Source organism: Penaeus monodon, chromosome 3 (genome assembly GCF_015228065.2).
Source record: "Penaeus monodon isolate SGIC_2016 chromosome 3, NSTDA_Pmon_1, whole genome shotgun sequence".
NCBI classification, from domain to species: domain Eukaryota; kingdom Metazoa; phylum Arthropoda; class Malacostraca; order Decapoda; family Penaeidae; genus Penaeus; species Penaeus monodon.
Genome location: NC_051388.1, coordinates 52,058,616 through 52,071,938, shown reverse-complemented (window position 1 = coordinate 52,071,938; position 13,323 = coordinate 52,058,616). Strand labels below are relative to the sequence as shown.

The following is a 13,323-nucleotide window of genomic DNA, read 5'->3' as shown; positions in this document are numbered from 1 at the left end:
GGGAGTTTGTTTGTTTTTTATTCCATCTATCGTGGCACTCTCGATGAGCATTAGGGATGACATTATTTAGCACGGTATTGAAATCTAGCGTTCCTAGTTGGCACTTTCTGGCATCCCAGTTGGTTGAAAATGTCCACGTATGTATGGTGCAATATTGCATTTTATAGGTTTGTGAGAGATATGAATGAATTAATATTTCTATTTTGGATGGAATATAAGCTATATATATTCACGAATCTTTCCCTTTTATGTAGCACTGTCACAGATCACTTTTCACTCGTAATTTTTAGCACTTTTTATCACTGACCTAACCACGACAATTCACTTATCATTGCCAGATACTCCAATCACACACACACACACACACACACACACACACACACACACACACACACACACATATATTATATATTATATATATATATATATATATATATATATATATATATATATATATATATATATATATATATATATATATATATATATATATATATATATATCCCTCTCTGGGCACTTGGCTTCCTCTGCAGTAATTTGGTTGTAGTCCATGTTTCTGATCCATAGGTCATAACTGGTAGGAAACATTAGTTAAAGATTTTCCTTTTTAAACATAATGGCAAGAAGACTCTTAGTATGCTACTGTGTCTGCCGAAGGCGCTCCAGCCTTGACTGATGCGTCGCTTAATTTCCTCTTCGCTAGATGTGTTTGTCTGTACGAGTTGCCCCTGGGTATATATACTTGTCCACTACCTCTAGCGCTTCGCCTTGTACTAGTATCTGTACGAACTGAACTCTAATGTTGAACATGATCTTAGTCTTTTTTTTCTGTTCATCCCAAGTCCGATTTTCAGACTTTCTCTATTCAGATCATTTACTAGTTACTGTTTTTCATTTGCAAATTCACTAAGAGAACAATATCATCTGCAAATCTTAGATTGATACGCTACACACACTCGCACACATACATACTTACATATACACGCACACATATGAATATATGCACGTATACGCATGGATATACATATCTACGTATATAATGCTACTCTAGCATATACACTGCATGGACACGTACACACACACACACGCATACACCTGCGCATTTCCGTACATACGCACCCACACTCGTGCACATACGTTTGAACAGCGTCTGCATGAGCACACACACGCACTCCATTATAATGAGGCCATGCATTATAAAGTGCATAAATTGTAGGCTTGCACCGGAGGGGTTGAAGGACGGAGGTGGGTGAATGTGGGAGGGGAGGATTTAGGCTGTTAGAATGGGTAAGGATGGGGTTTGGGGTTAGAGGGAGTTAGAAGGATGATTTTGTATCTGGCAGTGTTTCGGAGAGGTGGCGCAATCCTAAGCGGTTACTGTCCCGCGCCCTCGGCGACTCCGGGTTGCTGGGTCAGCGTCTGGCACCTGCCTGAGGTGCCATCGCTTAAATTACGCTTGAATTTACGGTTATCTGGCGGATCTTCTGTCGGGTGGCTGCTTATATTTGTCGTTTTATGGTAACCATATTTAAACTTACCTGGTTTTTGTGACGTACTGTACTTACATACTAGCGGTTCGGCTGCTCCTTGGCGAATCTACTTGAGGGGAAACTGGTACGTGGGATTTGGATGTTACACAGCGACCGGCGAGGCTTGTAATTTTTGTAATTTCGTATTCTTTTCTGGTGGGGGAGTTTGTTTGTTTTTTATTCCATCTATCGTGGCACTCTCGATGAGCATTAGGGATGACATTATTTAGCACGGTATTGGAATCTAGCGTTCCTAGTTGGCACTTTCTGGCATCCCAGTTGGTTGAAAATGTCCACGTATGTATGGTGCAATATTGCATTTTATAGGTTTGTGAGAGATATGAATGAATTAATATTTCTATTTTGGATGGAATATAAGCTATATATATTCACGAATCTTTCCCTCTTATGTAGCACTGTCACAGATCACTTTTCACTCGTAATTTTTAGCACTTTTTATCACTGACCTAACCACGACACTTCACTTATCATTGCCAGATACTCCAATCTCACACACACACACACATATGTACTGTCTTTAAAAGGGGTGGTTTTCTCTGTTTTCTTATTTCTCTATATCATTAATGCCTTATATGTACATATGTGTGCATGTATATGCACACATATATCTGTATATATCTATATCTATATCTATCTATCTATCTATCTATCTATCTATCTATCTATCTATCTATCTATATATATATATATATATATATATATATATATATATATAGAGAGAGAGAGAGAGAGAGAGAGAGAGAGAGAGAGAGAGAGAGAGAGAGAGAGACAGATAGATAGATAGAGAAAGAGAGAGAGATTTATATACATGTATACTGTGTAAGTACCGCAATTTCTGAGTTGTGAAATGCGAAATCAGATATATGTTGCAAAATATAAAACTAAAAACAATTATTAAAAAATGAAGTGTCCCGGATAGAGATCTTAGAACATTTGCAAATGCGGAAATATGTCTATTTAGCCATCAAGAGTATATATACATATGTGCGTGTTATGTAGATATATACACATACATACATACATATACATACATATACATACATACATATATATATATATATATATATATATATATATATATATATATATATATATATATATATGTGTGTGTGTGTGTGTGTTTATTTTATATATATATATATATATATATATATATATATATATATATATATATATATATATATATATATATATATATATATATATATATATATACATATACATATATATATTTATATTATTTTTTTTATTGCGGGGATGGGTGTTACCACTTTATTCTTGCGAGATTAATGTCTTCTTTTTTCTACCTTCTCCCTCCTTTGATTCCCTTTCCGCCAACAGCCTTTATCACATCAGTTTGCAAATCGACGCTAACACTCGGGGTTTCTCAGTGACCAAAGCTTCTTTTTCTTCGTCCTCTCTTTATATATATATTTTTTTTCGTAATCATAATCATAAGCATATTCTTCTTCTTCTTCATTATCATTATCATTATCGTTTTCATTATCATTATTATCATCATTATCACCATCATCGACAGCAGATTCATTAATATAATTCTAAATTATTTTCATTATCGTCAACATTGTTATCATCATCATCGTCATTATCATCTGTTTCTTCGCCATCATCATCGTCATTATCATCTGTTTCTTCGCCATCATCATCACTCCATCATCATCATTATCACCATCATTATCATCTGTATCATCACCATCATCTTCTTTATCCTATTTTTACTCCATTTTATCCTCCTTCTTCCTCCTTCCTCCCTCCTCCTCCTCCTCCACTTCCTCCTCCTCCTCCTCCTCCTCCTCCACCTCCTCCTTCTTTTTCTTTTTCATTTTCATTTTCTTTCTTCTTTTTCTTCTTTTTCTTCATCATCTTCTTCTCCTCCTTCTTCTTCTTCTTCTTCTTCTTCTTTTTCTCCTTCTTCTTCTTCTTCTTCTCCTTCTTCTTCCTCTTCTTCTTCCTCTTCTCCTCCTCCTCCTCCTCCTTCTGGTTCTTCTTCTTGTTCTCCTCCTCCTTCTTCCTTTTCTTCCTTTCTTGACTAGATAAAAAGGAGGAAAGCATTTTCTCGCCTTAATAAACTTACTTATCAATTTGATTAAATTAAAAAGTAATTGAATGTCAGATCAAGGCATCGGCATATACTACAGGAATTTTGAGAAGTGAAACACACAGTACTATTATAAAACGTTGATATGGCTAAAGGTTTCTGTTAATCATGTGACATGTTAATCCCCGGTATTAAAACGTTAATCAATTTGATAATTTACAAAGGAAAGTCTATATTGAGACATAAACTTTGATTAATATTTTCTGATTTTTTCAGTGGTAATTATATAGCGATTATGATAGCAGAGACGATCTTGATAATAAATAACAATGGTAATAATGAAAGCGATAAAAAAAAAATGATGATAATGGGGAATATTAATAATAATGCTATGATACCCATATTGATAATTTGTATTCATTAAATAAATAACCAATTAGATAAATGACCATTTTTTTATATAATGAATTTTATGGTAATGATGATAAATATTATTATCATCATCATTATCACTATCATTGCTATTATCAGTATCATTACTATTATTGATATCATCACTATCACTATATTATTATTATTTGTTATTATTATTATCATTTCATTATTATTATTATTATTATTATTATTATTATTATTATTATTATTATTATCATTATTATTATTATTATTATTATTATTATTATATTTTATTATTGTAGTTGTTATCATTATTTCATTTCTTTATTATTATCCTTATTATTATTTCTCTCTCTCTTTCCCTTTCCCTTTCACTCTTTCCCTTTCCTTCTCTCTCTCTTTCTCTTTCTCTTTCCCTCTCTCTCTCTTTCTCTTCTCTCTCTATCTTCTTTCTCTCTCTTCCTCTTTCCCTCTCTCTCTTTTCTCTTTCTCTCTCTTTCTCTTTTCCCTTTCTCTCTTTCTCTTTCCCTCTCTCCCTTTCTCTTTCTCTTTCCCTCTCTCTCTCTTTCTATATATCAATACATATATACATTTTATTTGGGGGGTGGGGGCTTTTCTAGGTGTGATCATAAAATAATAATAATAATAATGATAATAATAATAAGGATAATAGTAACATTAATAAAGATAATAACAATAACAACAATAATGATTAAACGAAGCAACAGATCATTTTATTTCTTTTATTTAACCATTGCAAGTGACCAAGAGTAATTGCATTTAGACAATAAGAAATTAAGTACAATTTAGAAGTTAAGAGAGAAATTAATGACCCAAGTCTTGTTATTTTCTCGAACATTTCTCATCCCGAAATAGTGTCTCTGGTTTGGTTTATATTCGCTTAATTGTGTTGAGGATTAGCTGTTCATGAAAGTCAGAGGGAGCCTTGCTTTCTTATCTGTTGATTAATTTTCTTTTTCTTTATTTTTGATTAATTTTCTTTACTTATTTTCTTTATTTATGTTTTTTGTCTTTCTTTGTTTTGTTTACATTTTTTTTCTTTCTTTTCTTTTCTACTTCTTTCTTTATTTATTTATTCTTTATATATATATATATTTTTTTTTTATTAATATGTTCTTAATTTTTTTTCTTTTATTTCCTATTTCTTTCTTTCTTTCTTTTTCTTTTTTTTTGTGTTATCTTTCGAAAGACTAAAGTGTATTTTATACTGTCTTTTACAATATTTAAATTTACGGATATTCATCTTTCTTTTCTCTAAGCACTTTTATTTTCTGTTTGTAATTATCCAGAGAAATTATTTTGATTTTAAATTAAAATCTATCTGCTGAAGAAACTACGATTGTGTTTGTCTAAAGAGAGTATGTCTATTTTTTTTATAAGTTCATATGCAAATTTTGAAGATAAAAGAGCAAGACGAATTGGAAAACTCAAAATCCGGCACCAAATACGAAACCCAAAAACACGGCAACATTTGGAAAGCCCGAAAATCCGGCAACATTTGGAAAGCCCGAAAAATCCGGCACCATTTGGAAAGCCCAAAAATCCGGCACCGATTGACAAACCCAAAAATATCCGGCATCAATTGAAAAAAACAAAACATAAAAAATCTCCGGCACCAAATAGCAGACCCGAAAATCCGGCCTCGCATCCTTATCTCGCAAAGCACGAGAAGGGGATTTGCAAAGCGCCAAAACTGGCTCTTGCTCCGAAGGAAGATGAATTGCCTTTGAATAACGCTTTGCCTGGATGCAAGCAGTGTCTTTCGTGGGGGGTGGGGGGGGGATAGAGAGAGAGAGAGTGGGAGGGAGAGAGAGGGGGGGGGGGGGGGAGAGGGAGGAGGGGAGAGGGAGAGAGAGAAAGAGAGAGAGAGAGAGAGCATATATATATTTATATTATAGTATTTATTATTATATTATTATATATGTGTTGTGTGTGTGTGTGTGTGTGTGTGTGTGTGTGTGTGTGTGTTGTGTGTGTGTGTGTGTGTGTGTGTGTGTGTGTGGTGTGTGTGTGTGTGTTTGTGTGTGTGTGTGTATGTGTGTGTGTTTGTGTGTGTGTGTGTGTGTGTGTGTGTGGTGTGTGTGTGTGTGTGTGTGTGTGTGTGTGTGTGGGTCACATCTATTTATTCATCTATCTATCTATAACTGTCAGTTTACGCCGATTTACTTCCTGCTAATTTATCGCTAACTATCCCCCCCCCTAAACTCTGAAGCAGTAAACGAAGGTATAAGGTATGATCCCTTTTTAAAATATATGGAGAAAGGTCCCGTGTGGATCGTAACTATCCGCATAATTAATGTCAATGATTTCATTAGAATTGTCGAAGGAATCTGTAATTAATGTTAGGTGTATGTGAATGAGCGTTTGATTGGACTTGCATGTTCGCCCGAATATATTTTATCTTATGCAAATTAGCTTTTCATTACGTCCTGTGCGGTGATATAGGATTACTCTGGAAAGCCACCCACCACTACATTATATATATATATATATATATATATATATATATATATATATATATATATATATGAATGAATCTATTCTATAAAAAGCATATCCCCATTAACTCTATAACGCACTCTCATTTTTTTTTTTCTATAGACATTGGATTAATACAAACTAATTACATTCACCATACATCGCTTTACGTATTCTGTGAACAAACCCCAAATGTTAATTATGCATGAAGGGAAGCGCTCTAGACTTCCCTTATCTACTCAGAAGTGCCATTAAACACCACGGATCCAATTGCGTCTTAAATTCATCACTTTACGATCTACATGCAAATCAGACAGCCTGTGTAGTTAGGCTTAGTGAGGTCTGCTGTACCCTGGAATCCGCATGTCGTTGGCAGGAGAGTGTCAGTACATATTTTTAGAATGTCATGTCATACATCACGGTTGGTACAATAAGTTTTATAAATTGGTTAAGAAAATGATTGATTTAGACTTTTTTTTACTTTTTTTTTAATTATTATGCTTGGTACAGTGAGTTTGATGAAATTATGAAGAAAATAATCGATTCAGACCGATTTTTTTTCTTCTCTTTTTCGAACGTTTTTTTTAATAATTGTTTTCCCCCAAAAATAATTGGCCTCCAGCTTGACAAAATGGATTATGCATTATTATGGATGCATTCGCTTTAACCGAATTGAGTTAGCAAATGCATTGCAACTGGACGTAAATTGTTTTGGGATGAAATATTGTTGTCTTTTTTATGCCAATTCCCGTTTTCATTTGCTTAATTATTTATTTATCTGTCAATCTATCTGTCAGTCTATTTGCCTACCTACCTATCATTTGTTTATTTATTTACTTATTTATTTGTTTGTCTGTTTATCTATCGATGTATTTTTTTTTACTTACTTATCCGTTTACTCATCTCTTTATTAACTTTCATTTCATTTTCATCTCATATTCATTGAGTTCTTATTTTTTTACCTCTTTTCGAGAGCACAGGCCGACCTTTCTAACACATTCTTAACGTTTAAAGTTGAATGTATACAATACATACAAATTTAGATACAAATACATGAATATACATAAATGCATCTCTACACAGACACACACGCAATCATAATACGCATTTACATATATAAGTGTTCGTGTGCGTGTGTGTGTGTGGGCGCCTGAGCGAGAGAGAGAGAGGGAGGGAGGGAGAGAGAAGGGGGGAGATAAAGAGAGAGAGAGAGAGAGAGGAGAGAGAGAGAGAGAGAGAGCGAGCGAAAGAGAGAGAGAGTGAGTGGTGTGTGTGTGTGTGAGGTGTGTGAGTGAGTGAGAGAGAGAGAGAGAGAGAGAGAGAGAGAGAGAGAGAGAGAGAGAGGAGAGAGTGTGATGGATGAGAGAAGGAGGGAGAGGAGAGAGGAGAGAGAGAGAGCGTGTGTGTGTGTGTGAGAGATACAATATATATCCATATATATATGATATATATATATCATATTATATATATATATATATATATATATATATATATATATATAGCGAGAGGGAGAGAGAGAGGAGAGAGAGAGAGAAGAGAGAGAGAGAGAGGAGAGAGAGAGAGAGGAGAGAGAGAGACGGAGAGAGAGAGAGAGAGACGAGACGAGAGAGAAGAGAGAGACACAGAAGAGAGAGAGAGAGAGAGAGAGAGAGAGGAGGAGAGAGAGAGAGAGAGAGAGAGAGTGAGAGAGAGAGAGAGAGAGAGAGAGAGAGAGAGAGAAGGAGAGAGAAGGAGAGACAAGGAGAGAGGAAGGAGAGAAAGAGAGAGAGAGAGAGAGAGAGAGACAGAGAGAGAGAGAGAGAGAGACAGAGAGAGAGAGAGAGAACGAGAGAGAACGAGACCGAGAGAAAGAAAGAGAGAGCGAGAGAGAGAAAGAAATATAAAGAAAGAGAGAGCGAGCGTATGTGTGTGTTTACGCGTGAATGAGTGTGAATGTGTGTATATATGATATGTAGGATTTTTTTAGACTAGACACTCCTTTCTCTCACGTTCACTGTAGTCCTCTGACTCCAATTTCGAACAGGCGACCGAAGCCACTTTATCCCCCCCCCACCCCCCCACCCACCCACCCCCTTCCTTGCCTCCTTTCCTCAATCTCACTTCTTCTTCTTATCACTTTTTCACATTTGCATACTGTTCCTCACCCCCCCCCTTCACCCCCATCCCCCCTCGCCCCTCTCTTTTATCACCTTCCCATAACCCATTTTCGGCACCCTGTTTTTATTTATTTATTTAGTCATTTGTCTGCTTATTCCTTCGTTTACCTATTTATCTCTTTATTATCAGTTTATTCATCCAATCAGTTATCAATTTATCTACTTATTCATTCATTCATTTCCCCAACCGCAAAGTTCCTTCTTAGAGTTCTCATCGTAATGAAAAGGTTTAACCGAGTTTCCCCTTCCTCGGGTGTTCAGTTTCCCGTTTTCTTTTCGTCTCTAACCTCTGCTTCTTCTTCGTTTTCTTTTCTTTTCGTTTTTTTTTCGTTTTCTTTTCGTTTTTTTCTCGTTTTTCTCTTCTTTTTTTTTTTTTTTTTTTTAAGGGGAGACATGTCGGAAGTTTAAGATAAACTACTCTAACGAGGCCTTTGAAAGAGGGGGGAGGGGAAGATTGGTGGGGAGGGATGAGGGAGAGTGAGGGAGAAAGGGAGCGGGGAGAGATGGGGGAGTGAGGGAGAAAGGGATGTGAGGGAGAAGAGGAGAATAAGACGGAAGGCAAAAAGGAAGTGAGGGAGAAGGAGAGAGTAAGGGGGGAGGGAGAGCAGGAGTGAGGGAGACAGGGAAGTGAGGGAGAAGGAAGAGAGAGGGAAGGAGAGCAGGAGTGAGGGAGAAAGTGAAGTGAGGGAGGAAGAGAAGAGGAGGGAAGGAGAGCAAGGAGTGAGGGAGAAGGGGAAGTGAGGGAGAAGGAAGAGGAGGAAGGAGAGCAGGAGTGAGGGAGAAGGGGAAGTGAGGGAGAAGGAGTGAGGGAGAAGGAGTGAGGGAGAAGGAAGAGGAGGGAAGGAGAGCAGGAGTGAGGGAGAAGGGGAAGTGAGGGAGAAGGAAGAGGAGGGAAGGAGAGCAGGAGTGAGGGAGAAGGTGAAGTGAGGGAGAAGGAAGAGGAGGGAAGGAGAGCAGGAGTGAGGGAGAAGGGGAAGTGAGGGAGAAGGATGTGAGGGAGAAGGAAGGAGGAGGGAAAGGAGAGCAGGGTGAGGGGAGAGGAGTGAGGGAGAAGGAAGAGGAGGGAAGGAGAGCAGGGAGTGAGGGAGAAAGGGAAGTGAGGGAGAAGGAAGAGGAGGGAAGGAGAGCAGGAGTGAGGGAGAAAGGAAGTGAGGGAGAAGGAAGAGGAGGGAAGGAGAGTGGAGTGAGGAGAAGGAGTGAGGGGAGGAAGGAAAATGAGGAGGGAAGGCAGCGCAGGAGTGGAGGAGAAAGGGAAGGAGGGAGAAGGGAAAGAGGTAGGAAGGAGAGCAGGAGTCAACGGAGTGAGGGAGAAGGGGGAAGTGAGGGAGAAGTGAATGGAGGGAGAAGGGAAAGAGGAGTGGAAGAGAGTAGGATTGTGAGGGAGAAGGAGTGAGGGAGGAAGGAAGAGGAGGAAGGAGAGCAGGAATGTGAGCGAGAGAGAAGGGGAAGTGAGGGAGAAGGAAGAGGAGGGAGGGAGGGAGAGAGAGGGAGGGAGGGAGGGCGCACGTACGTCGCAGTAGCTCCGTATTACTTAGCTATATTTGCGACACAACGCACCTATAGTCTCTATTTTTAATAGTGTGTTCATAAACATACGCACTATTGCTAAATAAGGTATACTTATAATCTCTCTCCACACACAAAATACTACTGAAAATAATATACTTTTAGAGACACACGCCCTGATTTGAAAACTAGCGCTGGGCGCGAGCGGTGACGCTGAGGAAGTCATGCTGATAAGGACCTGACCGCGGTTATCAACGCCTCTTGACCATTGTCAACCCTTGTCCCTCTGTCTCTTTGTGTTTATTTTTTCTCTAACACTTCTCTCACTTGGTTGTATGTTACCAGCTCCGGGGCATCTGCAAGGGAGAACTCAGGCCTTGGGTGAATACCACCGTCAGCCTCCCAGAGTATGCCCATTACACCCCCTCCTAAAACACGAACAGCCGAGTATCTCACCCCCCCCCTAGTGCGCCTAATACAGCATCGCCACCTCAACAAATGTATCAAAAAAGGCACTGTAGCCCATTGCTTGCTTGTACTACACGAAACTGCTCCAATGCATACGTACAAGAAGTGGAAGATATTGCACATCGTGCAGAGCTGGGGCAACAATGCCAAAACAGATCCCAAACCAGCCAGAGTGCGAACCGAACAGAGACAGATAGCATAGTAGGATCTCAAATGAATAATTTACAGGGCACGAATCTCAACAAACCGGTAATCACTCAGGTGGAAGGAGCATCTTCTCCGACCGCCCGATACCGGCGAAATAGTCAATTGAAGAGCAACAATGCTAACGGAAAAAATATACAAGAAAATAGTTACTTTCTCCCAAGCATCTATCGACATTCAAAATGCCACGCAACCGAAAGACTTAATTAAGAGGAAGTCGGAATTCTTAATTAAAGAGTACACAAACCGGCAGCTTCCCAACGATTGCTCTAAAAACAAATCGCGATTTACCTCATATCATATGCCACAAGAACACATACCAAAATCCAAGGACCGCAAGAGATGTAAAGGCTCTGAAAAAGGAGGATGGAGCGATGGCAAGGAGGAGATGGTACTGGACCCTGAAAGAGGCAAAAAACTTACAGGAAAGACACAGAAAAAACAATGCAACAAGAAAAAGAGAGGGGACAAATCAAGGAAATTCGCCAGGCTAATGAAACACAAGGGCAAAGTGACAAAGGCAGTAAGGGTTTTTCCCTAACATCAAATGAAACAACGGGACATTACCCTTAAATGAAAACACCCGTCGCCTTGCTCAATGAAAAGCACCCGCCTGAAAGGAACGGCGGCTAGGAACGATGTTTCGGGAGAGGACAATCCCCCACCTCCGAGATTCCTTTTTTTCGAGCGAATTACCGGCGAAAAGATAAAGAAACACATGCATTGATACACATGGTGCAAGCTGGACATTCTGGACTCGACGCAATAAAAGGCATGGAAAACCATCCTGAGAGCAGGCAAGTTTGCGTCAGCTGCAAATGACTTTGCAAAGCCATTCATCTCTGCTAGAAAAACTTGCAACCAGAAAACTTGACAAAAACTGGATGACCTCACAGCTTGTCCGTTTAATTGCCTCGACAAGAAGCCCGGAGGCCGCCCTATGGGATTGGAGGAAGTCTTGCGACGAATCATCGGCACAAGGCAATATGAACGTGTCGGAGACGACGTTAGGACAAGCCAGCCTGCGTAGGAAAATTTAAGGTCGTGTGCAGGATCACCAGCAGTGTGTGAGGAGAATCACCGACATGAGAAACATCTATGAAGAGCCGGATGTCAGGCCGTACTTTTCATTGGTGGATGCTACAATGCCTTCAACAACACATCAACCGGAAGGCAACATCCACAATATAGAGGTCAACTGCCCAAGGCCTCGCACAATACATTAAGACAAAACCTCCAAAACAAACCAGCAGAGATCCACAAAGTAGAAAATAGAACAAAAACTTATGAGAAGATAGAATAAGCCGAGGGCACAACACAAGGAGACCCAGTTGCCATGCGATGTAACGCCATCTGGTCTCCTCAGGGGCTACAAACAATAATTGACCACACAACAACAGATATAAAGCAAGTGCCTATGCCGATGACCCTGACCGGAGGCAGGGAAAATTAAGGAACTAAGGAAGTGGTTGGAATCTCATTGAGACAAATGGCCCTCCACAAGGTATTCCCCGAACGTCCGCCAAATCGGTTTAATTGTAAAACCGGAATATCTCGGAAAAGCCGAGAAGCCTGCCGAGAAACAAACGTGATTATAAAGGCCGCGCGGGAAAAAACCACCTTGGGGCAGGTCTTGGCACAACAGAGCCAGGGAAGAATACATAACAAGGCAAAGGGATGAATGGGAGGAAGGGGGAAGTGATTAGAGCTGGCAGGAAATCGCAAAGAAAGGAACCGCACTCGGATCTACCGCCTTCACCGTACGGTATCAAAACACAAGTTGGAAACGTTTAATGCGAACTATACCTAACATCGAAACCTTTACTCTCACCACTTGAGTAAGCCAAAGTGTAAAGCACCTGATCCCCAGCACTATCAGGTGGAAGAAATCCCACTGCCAATCGAGAGAGCTCAACTTCGAACTATCCAGAACCAAAGGGATTGGGGGACTCGGCATAACAAACCGTGTAAAATAGGCGGGACGACATGGAGTTCCACACAAAATCTGTCAAGCTGTCACTCACAGGGCCAGGCCTAACCTCAGCACATAATAACGCAAGAAACATTATACACAGCCTGATACAACCACAACAAAAAAAACAATCAAAATGGGAAATACAAAAATATGGAAACAACAGCAGAGGGCACAACTTCAGACAAACTGAACCTCTATGAATTACTGAGGATATGAAAAGAAGAAATGAGTATGCACGCGAAACCGGCGCCGCCTTAACTGGTGACCAGTCTCCATCAAAGTCAAACGGGTATTAGTTTAACAAACAGGAGTTTGTCGGAACAGCACTTGCCCGAGATTTATGGTTGGACAATAGAGGACCGTCACCAGCACTGCAAATCGCGGTTCGGCTTTCGACCCCAACCCAACCAGCCAAGACGTGCAAGACGGGGAGGCTTTGTTTGCATGCGCCACGATATGCAGGTGAGAGGACGTGACTGCACAAACTGCTTGAAGACGAACGCGTGGTGC

At 39.5% G+C, this 13,323-nt stretch overlaps 1 protein-coding gene across 1 annotated transcript in view; it reads right to left on the bottom strand.

The window, feature by feature from the left end:
* LOC119596941 overlaps positions 1-309 on the bottom strand; it is a 6,561-nt gene extending 6,252 nt beyond the window's left edge. The window contains exon 1 of the mRNA XM_037946329.1: positions 1-309. This exon is cut by the window's left edge and continues 124 nt beyond it. Coding sequence (XP_037802257.1) covers positions 1-160 — 160 coding nt within the window. The 5' untranslated portion in view covers positions 161-309.
* Positions 310-13,323: the final 13,014 nt, after the last annotated feature.